Below are 18726 nucleotides of genomic sequence, written 5' to 3'. Positions count from 1 at the left end.
TGTTCACCCGCATTTCCATCGTATCCATCAACATTGTTTCGTATTCATTTATTATTGGGCGTTACAATTCTTTCTCGTTTATTACCTTTGGCCGAAATTTTCTTCCCCGATAATCGAGACAAGGAACGTATATATATATATATATATAGAGGAGAGTGACAAGGAACCTGTCCAACCAAGGAAATATCAGAGGAGGGAGGGGGTCAGGAATTACTCTCACGCGGTATTAAACGGGGAGAAATCCTAAGATTACCAGGAGAATTAAACCGGATGCAAAATTTGAAATAATGTCGCGGCGCGACGTGTGCCAGAAATCCGGAGGGTTGTCCCGGAAATATTAAATTCAAAACGTCTTTCTTGCTGGAGGAGGGGCAGGGAAAGAGAGAGGGGAGGGTGGGCGGCTCGTGTTCGCGACGTGTTGCGAGACACGAAACTGTTGTATACACGTTTGTTTCACGCGCGAATTATCGTAATTCTCGTTGGCAAGGGGAGCAAAGTTGGGGATGAAAAATCTTTACAACTTCTGGAACTTCGGATCGATTCGAATAATCGGCAAAGCATCGTGTCAAGACTTTCCTTCTGTTTTCATCTTTCCACAAAAAACGAACCCTTCTGCAATACTCTTCTTATTATTGTATTAGTACAATTTGACATCCAAAATTCTGTAATTCTGGTAATAAATAGAAGAAGATAAGGGGAAGCTTGAAAATTTGGAACAGTAGCCGTCAAACTTGTCCCCCTAAAGTGGAAGAGACACGCGGTGGAGGTTCACCGGGCGGAATAATCGACCGACACCTGAACTTGGTGAAAATCAAAATTGGGATCGGGTCGAATCCGCAGCGGTGGCGGACACGAAACGCCACTCAGGAGTTGGCCGTAGTCGAGACGTTCTCCTTCTCTTGGAGAAAGAGGAGTCGCAATGGTGTCCGGTGAAAGGGAGCCGGCGATTCGAGGAGAGGAGAGAGGAGGAGGGGACGACGACGGTCCCCTGAAAGGGCCGGAAGCGAGGTCGCATCCGACTTTTTGTAGCCGGCGAGGGGACTCGTTAATACCTGGCCTCGGTGTTTCCAAGCCGTATCAAGAGCGGGATTCGCGCTACGGAGGCCCTTTTGATGTCTCTCGCCCCCTGATGATAAGCAGAGGGAGAATGGACGGCCACGTCGAGCCTCGGCCGCATCGCATTTGGGTCGAAGCGGCGCCTCGGGGTGACAACCCGCCGTGAAAAGGTTCGTTCCTTACCCTTCTCGTTAGCGGCGGTGGATTATTATTAAAGATTCATTTTATTCGTACGCCACCCGTGTATGAATAATCCTTTGAAATAAGTTTCGTTATTTATTCGAAAGAACTTTCCACATCCTTTGAAAATCCACCTTTCCATTCTTCCTAACGCGAGTACTAATTTCTTAAATTTTGAATTATGAATGCATAAGGTAGGAGATTAAGTCTTGATCAAGCAGTTAGTTTCGGTGCAATTCGATGTTGCGAAATATGATTCTTCATTTATCGAGACAACTTTCGCATCCTTTGAAAATCCACCTTTCCATTCTTCGTGACACGAGTACTAATTTGTACTAAGTTTTGAATTAATGCATAAGATTAAGTCTTGATGAAGCAGTTAGTTTCGGTGCAATTCGATGTTGCGTGTACGAAATATGATTCTTCATTTATCGAGACAACTTTCGCATCCTTTGAAAATCCATCATTGCATTCTTCGTAACGAAAATTAAAACTAATTCGTTAAGTTTTGAATTAGTAGTTCGTTCGCTCAATGTTGCGTGTACGAAATGTGATTCCATAAATTCGTATATCAGTTTTTTCGATCGTAGGTTTTATACAACTTTTGAGATAAGTTGTCTTCGTTTATTGAAACAACTTTCACATCCTTTGAAAATCAAGTAATTTGTTAAGTTTTGAATTAAAGTATAAAGTAAATCTCGAATGAAAATTAAATCAAGTCGTTAGTTTCGGCTCAATTAATTCGTGCTCAATGTTGCGTGCGCGAAATATGATTCCATAAATTCGTATGTCGGTTTATTGATCGTAGGTTTCAAAGTATCGAAAAATTTCCTAAAAACTTTCATATCCATTGATTCTTCGTAACGCAAGTTAAAACTAATTTGTTAAGTTTTGAATTAATGTATAAAATAGGAAAAAAAAATCTTGATCGTTGGTTTCGGTGTAATTCGTGCTCAATGTTGCGTATATGAAATACGATTCTACAGATTCGTATTACGTCGTAGGAATAATTCTTTGAAATAAATTTTTCCTAATGGATTTTACTTAGAATTGGGTAATCGATCGTAAGTTTGAATTTTATTGGTTATTATATCAGCATTTATCGTTGAAACGATTAATATTAGTATAAATAACGTAGAAAATTGAATCTTGATTGAACGTGGTCAGTTGCAGTGTAATTCGATTAATCCTTTCCCTGTGCTCAATGTCGCGTATGTGAAATGTAGCATTGTTAATTATTAACACGTTTCGTGCCAAGCCAGTTTTATGCGATTTCGCCTTCAGACCGCGTGAATATGTTGATCCGATACGTTCATTACATTTGCGTGAATGAAACAAAGTAATACAACCTTTTTACAAATTTTTCCAACATTCCAAATATATACCATATCCAATACAAATAATTTCGATTCTTGTTACAAACAAAATCTCGTGTGTATTAAATGAAAATTTTTGAAATTTTAGCCCAACACGTTCCATCCACATCATAAATACGAGTACATTTATTTTATTTCAATTATATCTTCCTCTCTACGCAAACGTAGAGCATTCGTGTGTCAATTTTTCCCTAAAAAAGAGTCGCCTTCTCCTCCTCGGTCATCATCCTCTTCTTGTCAACGGATCCGCAATCATCATTTCCCTCGCAACATAGAACGAAAGCAAAGTTCTCGAGGATCAATCGCGCAAAGTCTCGAGTCAACACGGCCGAGGTTTCGATAAACGCGGCGAAAGCTTCTTCTCCGAGGTTTCTCGAGAGGGCTCTCCTCCACTTGTCACGCGTACACACACACACACATGCGCGCACAAACAGGCATCTCCCTCGCAAGATAATACGGGGAATGATCGATGAAAGGGAGGGTTCGAAGCGAGGCAAGGGTGGACTTGATGCCATGTTACTTCGTTTCATAAGCGTGCTATCCCCCTTGTATCTCTCCTTGTATCTCCACTTAGCTCGGCTAACCGTGTTACTCGTATTTATCCCGAGTGTCCATCCCCTGTTGGTTACGGTTCGTACATACGATCGTCAATGGTGCCCGTTCGTGGCCGCGGGCTATTGTCAAACGTCGCCCTTCAGCAACTTGCCCACCTCCCCTTGTTTGACGAGACCGGCTCGCTCGCCATCCCGAAATTCGCTTCGAGTTGACCATTGACGAATAATTCGCCCGTGAATAAAATTAAGGAGAATAGCGGGACACCGTTTCGAACGAATCTCTCGTTGGGAGTCCAGTCTTCTCGATCTTTTCCTCAACGAGGAATATAATTCATCGTGTGACAGATAATTTGAACTTTACTCGAAATTTCAAGAACAAGAAAAAATGCTCGCTCACCATTTCAAATTATATTCCGTTATATCAACGCGTCTTATCTCTCTCTTATCTATCTCCCCTCCACGTGGGCTTCCATTCCATTGCTGCGGGAGATTCGAACGAGGAAGAAAAAAAGGTATCCATCTTATTTCCCCGGGATTCCTCCACGTGGAATCCTCAAACCACCGAAGTTTTGTTGTCGTTTCTTAATTGAATTCGAGAATTCTCCGATCTAATTTAAGTTGGCTCCCTGGACGAAAATGGCGATGGATTCGGGATCCAGTTTGATGAAACTGTCGTTTCGTAGCGGTATTATTCACCTCGAAACAACGGCTCTCCGCCATTCTTTTTTAATCAACCGGTGTATTGTCCCGACTCTCGACATATCTGGATATGTTCGGTTATCGACGAGCTCTCCTCTAACGAAACGTTAGCAGAGACGACAGAGTGGTGTGGATGAAACGTTAGTCATCGTTATCATCGGATACAAAATCTCCACAACTCCGGAGGAGGAACCGATCCTCCGGAATTTGCCGATTCATCCGATATGTTTGCGTCTGCATGATCAAATATCGTAATGAAGTGGCGCAAAACAGGCGAGTTCGAACTGCATCCTCCCACGGAATCATCGGAATTTCGCTGGAGCCGAACAACTGTACAATGTTCTCTCTTGTTCTCGCTCGAAACGATATTCGTGTTTGTGCGCCGTGTTATCGCGCTCCAGGAGATAATAAAATATATAGACAAGAGATAACGTCGTTGTAAATTGTCGGGTAATAAAATCGGAAGAAGGGTAGGTCATTGTCGAGTTTAACGCGTGTTGAATCCATGATTCAATGATTGAACGTTTAAGTTTCACAAGGTTCGAATATTTTCGTAGGAAGATTAATAGAATAATTCGTTGCGATTATTTCTTCGCAATGATATTCGCAATGATATTCTTTTTTTCTTTTTTTTTTTTTCGTTACACATTTACAACAAAAATTTTCCTTCTCCAGCTTCGGTTCGTACCGCCGATTTAAATTGCACTTGCACGCAACGCGTAGCATTTTAAAACCTCGAAAACTACACTTATCTCGATGAATTTCGTATACACGTTTTGGCGGTTGCCAGCGGTAATACGAAATTCTTGCCCAAAGTAAATTTTTAATTCCAACAGCGCTCCAGAGTTTCTACCACGCAACTTTTACCTCTCTCGAAATACACCCGGGTCTCTATTCTATATCAACGTTGGAGCCAACCATCCCCAACGCGATATATATCCATCAATACTTAAACCACTTCAATTAACTCTCGATGCTTGAAAATTCGCGAGACAAAAAAGAGAGAGAGGGAGAGGAAAAAAGGAAAGGAAGAAAGAAGAGAGAGAGAGAGAGAGAGAGAAAGAAGAAATAAAGAGAACGTTCATCTCTCGCGTTACACGACCACCAACACCACCACCACCGACTACTACCGTTCCTCTGTAAAAGGGTTATTAGTTCGAAGCTGTTCACGAACCGGTCGTCTCGAGGAACTAATTATTTCCGATCTCGACGCCAACGTGATTTCCATGCTAGCCGGTTGCTCGAGTAGTTAACATGGCTGCCCTCTCTCCCCCCATCTGATATCTCCCGCGTTCTATTAACGACGTATCGTTACATATGCGAGCTTATGTACAACCCTCCATTCAACCAAGAATGAACAGAAAGAGAGAGAGAGAGAGAGAGAGAGAGAGAGAGAGGAAGGCGAGGATGGACAGAGAAAGAGAGGGCTCTTTGTACTTCGCTGCGAGCTTCGTGCCGCCGCCAATCTCAAACGATACAAAAACTTAATGCTCGTTCGAGCTTCCTGTTGTCGCGTCTCTTCCACCAACGAGGCGATGATCGGTCATCCTCGTCTTCTCTCTCGTGGAGGAGAGGGATGGAAGGAGGGACGAAGTGATCTCGAATTGACGGGGAGCTCTTTGCGGGATGGCCGCGTACAAACAAAAATAGGTAGCGTTTAATTGAAAGACACGCGATTATTCGAGGGGCCATTGTCATTTGCATTTTCACCTGTTTCGCGGAGGGATGGTGGTGGTTTTTTTTTTTTTTTTTTTTTTCTCCTTCAATTTTTTTCGCCGTCGACAAAACGCGGTCGGCCGCGACGCGACGCCGATGAATTTTCAAAGCGTTTTTCGATGAACTTATAATTGGAGGAAAAAATATTTTCCCTCCCGTCGCGTGTAAATTACTTCAACCTTCCCCCTTTTTTTTTTTTTTTTTTTGTTTCCTTTTGTAAATACGTTCGCTTTGATATCCGTTCACGCAGAGACCGATTCATTCTTCTTTTTCAACTTGTTATCATAACGAAGTATCCTTTCACCACTTTGTGCTGCGGCTCTTTATTAAAATATTCTCTCCAACTTTTAAACTTATTCCTCGAATAATAAATTCCGCCATGTATATCTGGTGTTGTTTAAAATGTTTACGAATAATTTGATCAAACGGGAAAGCGAGTTAACGGATTCCGCCTGAAGATTCTCGACTGAATTTTCCGACGCGTTGTAAACTCTTTCTCTCTCTTATCAAATATTATTGTACAACAATAATCGAGTCAAGAAACTTTTTGGAAGATGTCGAAGGAGGACGTTCTATTCTTCCAACGCGGATCGATGTTATTTCGAATCGAAATAATTGCCATCGTCACGTATTTTAAAGTGATTACGCGAGGGATCGGGATGCGAGTACGTTGGACGAGGGAAGAAAGAAGGGAAAAAGCGTAAAAAGCGTCGGAGAAAACGCGGAGAGGAATAATATCTCGGAAGACATTAATCACGGTGAAAATATTAGTCAAGGAGCCGTTAAGATGAGGCGTTGTTTTATTGCAAAAAAAAGTTTGATAAACGAGCCGCTTTGAAATATCGCCCCCGCGTCATCCGCGAAGATATTTCGTGATATATCGCATTATCGCGCAACGATTAACCGCCATTTTCCATGTGAACCGAGTGTCGATATTCATTTCTCTCCAATTATTATCCGTGTATGCTGCGAACACAAATTAACGACTGCACACTTTTGCTCGAGAGCAGAGCCAAAGTTTTCTATCTATAGCTCGTACACGATGATATCGATCGATCAAACTTTCGTGGGAGGATTGTAAACAAATTAATAATTCTTCGCGTATCGTAATCGTCCATTTTCGAACGCGTTTCTCGATTTGTGGAAAATCAGAAAATAGCAGGCGTATTGGAAATAAACGAAAATTCAAATTTTTGTTCGAACGTGATGAGCGGAGGGTGGATATTTGTGCAAATTTAAATTTTTACGAGCGCAACTAGCAAAAGTGAAATTAAAATAAAGATCACCGTTTAAACCGTTTGTAACATTGCTTCACATATTTTATATCACATTCTGTAAATATTCTTTGAACCGTTTAACAATTTTTCCACGATCTAACGATGAACGTGAAATGAAATCCACATATTTTCACGATTAATTATCCTTTCCTTGATATGATCTCTCTATAAGCATCAAAATTAATCGCGTGCTTCCGGACGAGACCAATTTATCCAACTTACTTTCGTTGAAATTACGTTGAAATCGTCAGAATGACACGGATTTCACAAAATTCGTCTCACTCGATTCAATGTAATGTTGAACACGTTTTCTTTTTTTTTTTTCAACAGAAGAAATTTTTGTTACCAATAATAAGGTAACGATTAATATAAAATTGATTAAAATAAAAATAAAATAATATTTGGATTTATATATAAATATGTTAAATTTAAATTTTTAAAAAACGTGTTCTTATATATAAATTATTAACGGAATATTTTCTAGATAATTTAATTAATAGGGTAATTAAAATTAAAGATAAAATAATAAATTTGCGCTTAACAATGGGATGGAAGAATAGTAATCGTAGGAGACGATTAAAGTGAAATGGAGGCAAAAACTGCCCTTCTCTATCGTTCCTCCATCTCTCGAAGCGACGATTTTTGCGTTTGAAATACGCGTTAAAACGCGTATCGGGCAGTCTCGTATTAAAATAATTTCCCTGGCATGCGCCATGTGCCGACCCCAGCCCATAAAACAGTATCCCGTCCGATGGTGGACGATAATTTATATCCGGGAATAGAAGATGGTCGACGATATCGAGAGAAAGAGAGAGAGAGAGAGAGAGAGAAAATTTACACAGCAGTCGATCGACTCGGTTCAGGGTCTCCCCTACTCGCGCTCGAGGATTTGTGCAATCTGATTTCGGGCTGAGAGAGGGTTATTCCTCTCCATTATTTCATTAAAAGGCTGAGCCGCGCAAGGGTACAATCCAACACTCGATTTCCATCCTCGACTCGAATCTTCGCTCGACGACGAGTTGATTCGATGGAATTCTTTCCTTGCTGAGAGAAAGAAGAATTTTCGTCGCATTTAAGATAATCGATGGATGAGAATCTCTATTCGTGTAACTGGCCTCCAATCGACACGACGAATACGTTTTTGCACGATAGAGGGATCTTTTCAACAGGATTGCAAGAGTTTGAAATGAGAATAAAAGGGGGAAAAAGTTCGTTCATGAATTTTTTTAATGAATAATAAAATAGTAAATATTTAATGGGAATATACGAAAATAAAAACGATCGAATTATAAGTTTTCCAACTTTTTTAAATTTGCCTATAATTTCAATAACAAAATTGAAACATCTTCCCTTCTTATTTCGATTATTTCCTGCAATATTGTCTCGTAATAAAAATACGAAACGTTTCGTACGAATACGATCCAAGATCGCGAAGTAACGAAAATTAAATGTAATTAATTATATCTCTACAACTCGATAAAATGGATATCCACTATCAATTTTACGGAGTTTGTCATCTTTAGAATAAGGTGGAAAAGTTTGATCGTCAAAGAGAGACGAGTCAAAAATTGAATGGTTCGCCTCCCATTCCCGGAAGGGAAATAAATGGAAAGAAACTTTTTCCGTTTACCGTCGTTCGATTTTTACTCGAACGACACCGGTCAAAAAGTATCTTGGAAGAGATGGAACTGCGAGAACGTTGACCTGATTCGATTTTTTTTCCCTCCCTCCTCGATCCCATGTCGCGAGCAATTTCCAAGAAATTTGTTTCTTGATCTCCAAAGACTTTTCTTCGCTGCGCGATGGTACAAAGATGGCTTTGAGAATATTTCCGCCCTGACGAAACGTATTTTCTCCTTTCGTCTCGACGAAAATAATAAAATGTACGAGGGGAAAAATAAGGAATAAAAAGGAGAGGAGAGGAGAAACGGAACTAAGGATATATATATATATATATAAAATTATTCCCATTCATCATCCAAACAGGCCAATTCCACGGTAATTTCGTTGCAAATGAATCGATGATTAAAAGAAACGCGGATCATCTTCCTCTCCTTCCTTCCGGTAAACGCGCCACTTTTTAAGAAGACAATCTTTATACACCCTCGTAAAATCTATCTCTACGAGCACGAAACGCAGACGAGAATTTCTCTAGAGACAATGTTCTTCCGCCGCATAAATTTTTATGCAAAATTGGTTTGCTTGTTCTATATATATATATATATATATATATATATATATATATATATATATATATATATATATATATATATATATCCGCGTAGTAAGACAAAATGTCAATTTTTATCCCCCCCCCCGAATAAAAGGCACCGTCGAAATTTCTCGATAATCTTCCGATCATATACCCGTGACATCGATATTTTATTCGAAACCAGTTCGAGAAATATACGCTAAAGGAATACGATACTAGAAAGAAATACTTATAACCAAATATTTACGAATCGAGCTAAGCTTCTCGATCAAAACGAATCGCTGGCGCATCGATAATTGAAATAATATCGGATCGAACGAAATGTGAAGACGTTATTCGAACAATTTTGTGTAATAATTTTAAATGACTGTTTGATCCGATAGATCGCGTTTCAAGGTAGCGAAAATCGTTACAGAAAATTCACGCGTGGTCATAATGCCACGCGCGCGATTTGACGGTGGATCGACGGTGGCGCCCTCCTCGCCCGCAATCTGGTCGACCGGCTTAAATCGAATGAAGAAAAAAAAAAAAGGAGGGGGACGCGCGCGTTAAAAAAATGTAATATTCAGCGCGACAAAATTATGCAAAAGTTGTTTTAACAGGGTGAAAATGAGAGAAATAGGGAGGGAGGGAGGGAGGGTGTTCTGGTGGCGTGGCGGAACGAAATAAACGGGACATTATTCTCGCGACGCGGCAACGTTCCAATTAATCCAGCATCGGGAAATTTTCTCGTTATAAATTAGCAAATTAATCGATGGAGGAGGAAGGAATTTCATTCACCTTTCTCTTCGCTGCGCGCCAATTTAAAAAACTGCGTTTTTTTTTAATTAAATCAACACCCTTTTTCTTTTTTTCGTTCTCCTTCTTTCCGTGGAAAGGAAAAAAAAAAAAAAAAACGATAAGTCTTTCTCAACCGTCGAGAAAGTCTTTTTCATTCAAAGGCGTAAGTTTCTTTTTTTGCCTCTTTTCTCTCTCTCTCTCTCTCTCCCTCGATCATTATTGAAACGATTTATACCTCGTGAAAGGACATTCTCGTACAATGCTAGGAATAACGAAGAAGGCCGGGATCGTTGAATTGATGAAGAAATATGGAATTTCTTTCCCTATCGAGGATAACCTTTTTCCCTTTAAATTCCAAATCATTTTTATTATACCACTAAAAAAAAAAAATTCCTTTAACTCGAAATAACAATTCGTCGTTCGATGCAATTAAGATTTATAACACAACACGGGCGCGACCATCGGTCGGTCAAGTTCTCGCGAATTGTTCCCGAACGGGAAATTAATTTTACGTACGGGTGACGAGATAATCGTGACGAGACACAATCTCATCTATCGTAACAAAAGGTAAATGTTTATGATTGTGTACAAAGCAGCTGCGCGTGTGTTTTCGAGCTCGTGTTTCGCGCCGCAGCAAAATCGAGGCAAATTCGAATTTCTGAAATCCGGAACGTCGGTCGGAGAACGGTGCAATCATTCACCATTGTCCGTTATTTTCATAGAAACACGCGCGCGGATTACGCTTTCCTCGAAAACGTGGCAATCGAATCGATTAATCGCGAGAGAAAGAAAAAGAAAAAGAAAAAAACGAACCTTTCCCCCATCCACTTTCCTCGACCACGTTAGGGGAGACACGGTGGCAAAAAAGAGAAATGAAGAAAAAAAGAAAAAAAATACAACGAGGGATTGGACGCGTGAATGCAAATCGAGAGACGAGAAATCTTACAAACTGTAAGAGGGAGAGAGACAGAGAGAAAGAGAAAAGCAAGAAGGAGTTGATTGGAAAAAGAAGAAAAGCCTCGAGATACGTATACATACCCGAGCAAGAAGAATGAAATATACTGATGAATCGATTGATTGAAGGGAGAGTTTTCATGCATTTTGCGTGAACGTCGGGCGTAAAAAAAAGAAAGAAAGAAAAAGAAGAAAACGTTCAATTGGAATGGAACGTTATTCCAACGTGGGAATAATGTCGGCCGGTTGATTATTGGCCAAGCAAAACGGGCGCCTTTTTATTCGACACCGGAATTATTTTCCCGCTCGCTTCTCTGACCGAGGAAGAGAGATGGAAACAAAGAAGAGAACGCAAAAAATTCCCCATACCGTTTGTTAATTATAAAATATCGTGGACGATAAGAAAGCCTGTGTATAAGTTCCCCCGCCACTTTAACGGCGAGGGGAGAAAAAAACCAGTGTTTTCCACGCTAATTAATTTTCCCTCTCTCGCTCTTCCCTCTTCGTCATTATTCCCGGGTGAAATTTAAGAGTGCCGATTTCCTGGGAAACGTTTCGTTCCCAGAAACGATCGACCATGCTCGATAAATTTTTCAACCATTCCACCAAGATATCCGCCGAAAGGTCATTTTTAAAAATGGCCATTAAAGACTTTTGCTCGTGAAATCGTTGACTGAGGAATTTCACGATCGTGAAAAACGAACTTTTGAAAAAGATATTTCCATTCCGTTATATTTTTACTTTACCTTCGCACGATTCATCGATCGGTCGATCGATCTTTTGGAAAACGAAGTGAAAATCGTGTGGTATGGAAAAGTCCAAAATATTTCCTTTCTGCAAGGAAAAATTGCAAGATCATTTTCGTAATCGTGGATAACTTTTGATCGATGGCAGTTGCTTCAAAATATTTTTTAACCGTTCCAGAAAAATCCATCAAAAAGTCGTTTCAAAAATAGCCACTAAAGATTTTCGCTCGTGAAATTGTTGGCTGACGAATTTCACGATCGTATTTTGAACTTTTGGAAAATGTATTTCCATTCTGTATGTTTCATCTCACCTTCGCACGATTGTCGTTCGATCTTAGAAAACAAATTTTTTACAAAATTATTTTCGCAATCGCGAAATTGCAATTGTTTCAAAGTAACTTTCTCCCTTTTTGACGAATTGCAATAATCGCATATATATATATATATATTATTTCGTTTCGCTCCATTAACTTTTCCTCAAAAAGAGATACACGCTATAAATGCCAGTAAGTGATCTCTACGTAAATTCGACGTTGATGCGATGTTTAATAATGTAGTACGTTAAAGCATCCTACAATGCATCCTTTAAGACACACAAGAATCCTTTATAAGATTCTTGACGGTAAAAAATTGCGTGCCTTTGCATCTTTTCACGGTCGATCTCACACATATACATATATATATACTACACCAATATTCACGAGTTTCCTTAACAACCAAATACATACATACGTATATATTTTTGTTACAGAATATAAAGTTCAAATGAAATTTTATTTATAATTTCATTGTTAAACGTTGCCAGCAGTATCACTATTTCATAGTTGGTATCTATTTTTTTGTTTATCTTCGACACGCACTCTTCAAATGTTTCGTAAACAGATACGCTAAATATATTTTATTTATTGTTTATCACTGCATAACCATAAGTCATACATTTTCTACAATAATCATTCTGATTCAAGAGAGAACCTTACTTATCGATCGATCCGTATCATTTTTTCGAGCGAAAGGTTAATCCCGCATAGAAATTATTCCGACTCCTCGAACAGCTCGCCTCTTTTTGTGCGCGTTATTCTCTTCGAGAATAACCGCGGAAGAAAGCGCGTCACAATGGCGGGGGGAGGGGGAGGGGGCCCGACTGTTCGATGATCAGTCGCGATGACAGATCCGCTAAGGCATTAACGAGAGAGGCATGCCTCGAGCCGTCTCTCCTCGTCGTCGAGGAGAAGAGGGGAAAGCGTCGAATCGACTGTCACAACCATTCGCGGCTTCTATACGCGTGGATAGATAGATATGTGGCCTCGATGAAAGGGAGGCTTTGAGAGAGGGGCCGAGCGCCCCAACTTATCGGTCCGCGAAGAAAACGGCGGTTGGAAGGCGTACGACGACGTGTACGTTCGAAATCCACGGTAAATATGCGCGACAAACGTTTCTCTTTACGGGGAAAAAGAACCTTTGACGGGCCGTGCGCCGAGCGGAAATTCTCGCCAGGGAAAATTCTCGACGCGGTCTGATTGCGAGGAAACTTCTGGCGGGGACAGCTTTCCAACACGTTTCTCCTTCCTTTTCTTTTTCCCTATCCCGATATTCGACGTGCTAACTTTCAGAAATAGCACATAATCTGTCCAGCCAATTTCCAATATTATTCATTTTTCCTAAGATCAATCATCGTGATTGAAATTTTGCAATTTCAAGACTCGTTCTGTATATATTTTGGTCGAATTTTGGTCGTTTGTCGTTTGATTACATTGAAAAGGACGAGATGTAAATTTCTTTTTTAGCGTATGATTGACAGATTTTGACTGGTTTCTCTACTTTCCGATTCATTGGCAAAGACGAGAGAAGGAGGGAGAATTTTCGTGAAAGGAAGAAAGAGATCGATCGCTCGATCAAGCTTTTGTTGAATAATAATTAAACGCGTAGACGCCTCGACTAATTGGATGATAAAACTATCCTCGATAATTTGATATATTATCGTTTAAAATTTCATCGAATAAAATGAAGTTAAAATGTATTTCTATACGCGGGAGCTTCGTTAATGAGGCAAGTAAAGCAAGTTTAACTAAGACCAAAGGTTTTCGAATCTTTCACCGTTAACGAAGCGGAAGAAAATGATTCGGGAAAGAGTAATCGGCTCATGAAATTAAATTCCAAGCGCACTTTTAGACTCTCTCTCGTCCAATATATATATATATACGTTGAAGCAATCACTGGAATCCACTGGCATTCCCCGCGACTCGCGTTTCACGATGTGATAAAAGGAGGGTTGGAAAAACGAGCAGCGGTTTTTACAGCGATTCGCGCGTATCCACTGGAAGAAAGAACAAGTTTCGCGAGTTTCCAGTCATCATCACTTCCGATACCCGACAAATGTTACTCTTTTCTTGTTTAAAAAAAAAAACGTTATTTGTCAGAATATAATACACTTCCATCGAATCGAACTCACCTTTCCTTAAGAAAAATCTTACGTCTCTTCGCCAGTCATATTTTCCTCACTTTCAACTCATCTTTCTTCAAGAAATTGGGATCTTTAATTTTTGGCGTTTAATTTTTTACCGATGAACGTATCGATCTCTCTCGATAAATCAGAAATTCTTTTGCGATATCTTTGTCCCCTCTTGCTCGGTTTATCGATAGATTGAACAGAATATTCGAAGTTTCAAAATTTCGCAGAAGAATCCGGGTAAAATATTTCTCTCCTTCGAAAAGTTTTTGGAAAAAAAAAATATTTTTCGACAACTCCGTACTCCGATAATTCCCCCTCCCCCCTAATTCCTGCAGAATTTCGAATATTTAACCGATCCGGCCGGGCAAGATTGGCCGGATCCCTCTCTCGCGAGGCATAAAATCGTCGCGCGATAGGATATGGAAATAAAACGCGTCGAGTCGAAAGGAGGAGAGACAGAGATATATATATATATAAAATACAGCGACGGGATGTGATCACACACAAGTCGGTCCCGAATATTTCCCGATCAGAGGAGGCGGAAAATTTGGCGGACAAGCTGAAAGAGAAGCTTGGCGTCCGTGCTATTTATCCAATTTCGAGCGGCGCAGATGGCGCGCGGCTTAGTAGCAGGGCCCCGCCAATGTGACGAACGCGTTAGGGCGCTCGAATTAATCCTCTTCCGCCGCTGTTCCGCCGGATATCAGCGGATATCTCAAAAAATGCCGTGTCCGCCGCGGTAATCTCGGATAATACGCGGGAAATTGGAAATTCGGCTGCCCGCTATCCGCTTCGTTTCCTCGCCTCCAACCTCGTTCATCAACGAGGCGAATGTTTAAAAAAAAGTAGAAGAAAGAAGTAGAAAAGGAGAGAGAGGAAAGGTAAAAATTCGACGACGAGCATTCGATATAGTTTCGATGGATGGCGGTCGAGATGATGATGATTTGTGATGCAGCTATGGTTCGATTTTTATTTATTCGTTCAATTATCTATTCGTTACAGGGGATGATGATATCCGTGCATCTATTCTAAACGAGAGATGAATTTTAATCTCGATCGATTGATTCAGCGCAACGTTTCGAATCGAGACGAGATTTAACTCCGAGAGTTAAATCTTTTATCATTACGATTGGGAAAAAGGGAATAGACTGGGCATGAAGTGGAAATAAGTTAGAACTCGTATTTGAACTCGAAAAAAGATGGAGATAATTGATCCTATCACGCCTATTGCACGAATCCACCTATTCATCCTCCGTCGAATTCGTATATAAATGAAATTATCCACGATCGCGCCACGAATTACACGCAGAATCAATAATTCATATCATATAAATAAAACCCCTAAGAAGATTTCGATTCCTCCTTCAAACGATCTTCAAAAATCGAATTCGTTCCAATTTAATCTTTCCACCGATACGAGAATAATTTCAAAGATGGTTTGACTCGACTGATAAAAGAAATAAGAAAAATCGTCTCGCGATATTTCGGCGATGAATAACGCGGCGCGGCTCTTGAAAACACGATCTCACGAGTGCATCTTCTCGCGCGCAACTTTTCCACCTTTAACAACGGAGGAAGGAAGGAAGGAAAGGGAGAAGGGTGGTAGATTCCGCGCGGGATTGTCCTGACCACGAGGAAACAGCGGCGGGGTGGTCGTCCCCCAGGCGCGATAATTTATTTCCTTTACAATTCCGTCAGTACAATGCGCGTGTTAAAATATTACCCGAGCTTTATAACCGCGCTCGTCCCTCCCCTTTCCACTTCTTTCTTTCTGTCTTCGGCGAGATAGAGGCCACGTACGCGTGCACGTATTTCATCTTCCCCTCCTTATATCGTGTGTACGTGTGTGTGTACGCCGCTCTATTCAAACGTTTGCTATTTGTAATCGCGTTCAGCAACGTTCAAGGGGGCTGGATTCCGCTGTAACGTAACGGGCGAATAAAAGCTTGCGTGCCGTGAATCCGTGAACGAGATAGATATTCTCCCCTCTCCCCCACGTGTGTGTGTGTGTGTGTGTACGTATGCTGAAAAGTTTGGTTTCTCTGGTTGAGAAGAAAAAAGAAAGGGGAGGGGGGGATGGGGGGGGGGGAAGGAGGAGAGATTGTGAAATTAAGATTGGAGAGATTGAAAATGAATGAAATACACGCGAGATGCAGCAATACTGGAGCGGTACTCGTAGATTCTGAGAGAGAAGAAGAAGCGTGAAAATGTATTTGAGGTAAACCTCTTGGGGAGAACGGTCGATCGTTTCGTTCTTGCAGTGTCCATTTGTCCATCTGAAAATTAACTCGAAAGAGAGAGAGAGAGAGAGAGAGAGAAATTTATCCTCGATCTATTCGTATTCGTGTCTTAAGATGTTGAACTAACCAGGAAAATAAATATTTGTATTACGTTTGTGCATACAAATTTAATACGATTATGGGGTGAATATAAAAGAAAGTGGATAATTAATAAAATGCAATGATTATATGCGGTGATACAAAAGAAAATAATATTACGTTAATATTAATTTCATTTAATTGATTAATCGCATTCGTTACTCGGATTTAAATTTGATGCGGCTTTCGTTTATTCCTCTGCCTTGCAAATTGGTAAATTTTTATACCCACGTACTCGATCCGATTTACTTTTGTTCAATTAATTAAGATACTATTTATTTTCTCTTATTATCGGGAGACGCATTGCTTATAAAACGCAATTACGATATTATTCCTCCGTGATTATTTTTCCTTCCTAAAATTATATATCATATTTTATTTTTCTCGCAATCGCGATTAATATCACATCGCTCGCGATACGATTAAACGAGTTTCAATCGTAATTATCACATCGCTGAGATTAAAAACTTTTTTTATTTCGCTTTTTCAGATCGCAGCCAACCATGGAAACGAGAAACCGCAGGTACCGAAAGTTCAAAATTTTGTTCAATACCAATACCGTCGTTACACGTTACGCTGCCTTAGATATTATAGAAACTGTACCTAACTTTCGAAATATCGTATCGATTCATAATTTATACCAGCACCTCTTCGATGTAACGAGTTAAATTCGAACCGACCACGGTTTTTAGCTTCTTCCTTCTCTGTCAAGAAATCAAAAATAATTCTCCTTCGTGTCTGCAACGAAAACCTTTGCGAACTCGAGAAACAAACAGAGATTATAAAATTCTTCCTCGGAGATGAAATTATTCGTACTCGTACTCGTAATCATTCATGCGATCAACGAACTCGAAGAATTGTCGAAAAATATCCTTTTCTCGAGGTGAAATCGACACATTGTGTTCGTAAAAAAAAAAAAAAAAAAAAAAAAATGTACAATTTTTTAAAATATCCCTTCCCCGAAAAAGATGGAACCCTGAAGCAACTGCGAACAAGTTCGTTCGTCAATAAACCGAGACGACTTTAACACTTGTCAAATCGAACGAGGATAAAATAAATTTCACGTGCTCGACTCGTAGACGACGATATTTGAGAGCACAGCCCCGTAGAGTAGCTGCACTTGTTAACTGTCAACTGGAAAACGTTGATGGAAGATGAATGAATGGAAGAAGGATAATCGAGAAGGAAGGAGAAACGTATAAAAGAAACAACCGGTACTCGGAAAAATGCAACAACGTGGGCAAGTTTGGTAAGATTCTGGGGACGGGGTGGGGAGTGGAGTGGCTTTCGTTTCTGAAAGTATGCCTTTGGGTGTCGTTCCGCGCAACTTCGCCCGGCCTTTCAGCCCAAAGTTAAAGACTTGAACGCGGGGAGCAGGCAGGGATAAAAGAGAGCATATTGCGGGCCAAACTTCTGGTTCAAAGTTTCTCCAAGTCACAGTGTCTGGTTTTAATAATGCGAAAGAAGAGGCTCTCGTAGGTGTATAGAAGGGGGAGAAGAAGCCCACTCAAAAGTCCGTAGTACCTTTTATAAATCTACAGTAAGGGACACGCGTCTCGTGGCTTCTCTCTTCGCACGAGAAACTGACCCGACAATTCTCGCGACATCGATAGGAAAACAAACGGAGAAAGATCTTCCATTTAGAAATAAATTTCTCATATACACATTCGAAGCTATTCCGCTCTTTAAGAAGCACAAATTACGCGACGAGAATCCATGAAAGAAGGCGATCGATTCCTTCTCAATTTTTTTTCGGTTCACGACCGGTTGAATGAATAACGAGGCGAACTCGAGGCGGTCAAAGCAAAAAATAAGCTAAATGAAAGAGCGAAGCTTGATCTTCGATCGAGGGATTGTCTTATTCTCGGGATCCTTTATCCCGATAATAACAAAAGACGAGAGGAACGAGAGGGAGACGACTTCCCCCTTCGTCTATCGGAATGATGAATAACGATTACGGGGAAGAAGGGGAGAAAGAGGCAATAACGTTGCATCACGTTGGTTTATGATGTAAGGAATACCGGAAAGATGCTCTTCTTTCGAAGTATCGATCCTCGGCGATGCGGGGACACGATGTTCCACTTACAGCTGGGAACAAATTACGGTCGTTTCGAGTAAAGCGACTGTCATTGATCTTGGTCAGTTGGGAAATTAGCGAAGTCTCTTTCTTTCTCTCTCTCTCTCTCTCTTTCTTTCTCTATGGCTGGCAAGATGTTTGCCAAGGTAGATATCGTTACGTAAGGTAGCAGGTGTTCCACTGAATTTTAATTTGCATTCTTGTCCAACATTCTAGCTAAAGTGCGTCAACAACCTCTTAATTATTTCAGCATTTAGCTCCATCTCGTCGGC

The 18726-nt window shown here is 40.5% G+C and overlaps 1 protein-coding gene across 3 annotated transcripts in view; it reads left to right on the top strand.

Annotated features, from left to right (window-relative positions):
- The window catches only part of LOC100869975 (uncharacterized), a 97437-nt gene that overhangs the window by 32204 nt on the left and 46507 nt on the right, over positions 1-18726 (top strand). For 2 of the 3 annotated variants that reach the window (XM_086907966.1, XM_086907964.1), the window contains exon 3: positions 16868-16900. The exons of the other annotated variant lie outside the window; for it this stretch is intronic. In XM_086907966.1, coding sequence (XP_086764092.1) covers positions 16868-16900 — 33 coding nt within the window. The remainder of the gene's footprint in view (positions 1-16867; positions 16901-18726) is intronic. 3 annotated transcript variants of the gene reach the window in all.

This window comes from Apis florea, unplaced genomic scaffold (assembly GCF_048593485.1).
Source record: "Apis florea isolate Af1SG1 unplaced genomic scaffold, ASM4859348v1 contig_3034_pilon, whole genome shotgun sequence".
NCBI lineage: Eukaryota > Metazoa > Arthropoda > Insecta > Hymenoptera > Apidae > Apis > Apis florea.
The sequence above is the reverse complement of the archived record's forward strand: the minus strand, read 5'-3'. Positions and strand labels throughout refer to the sequence as shown.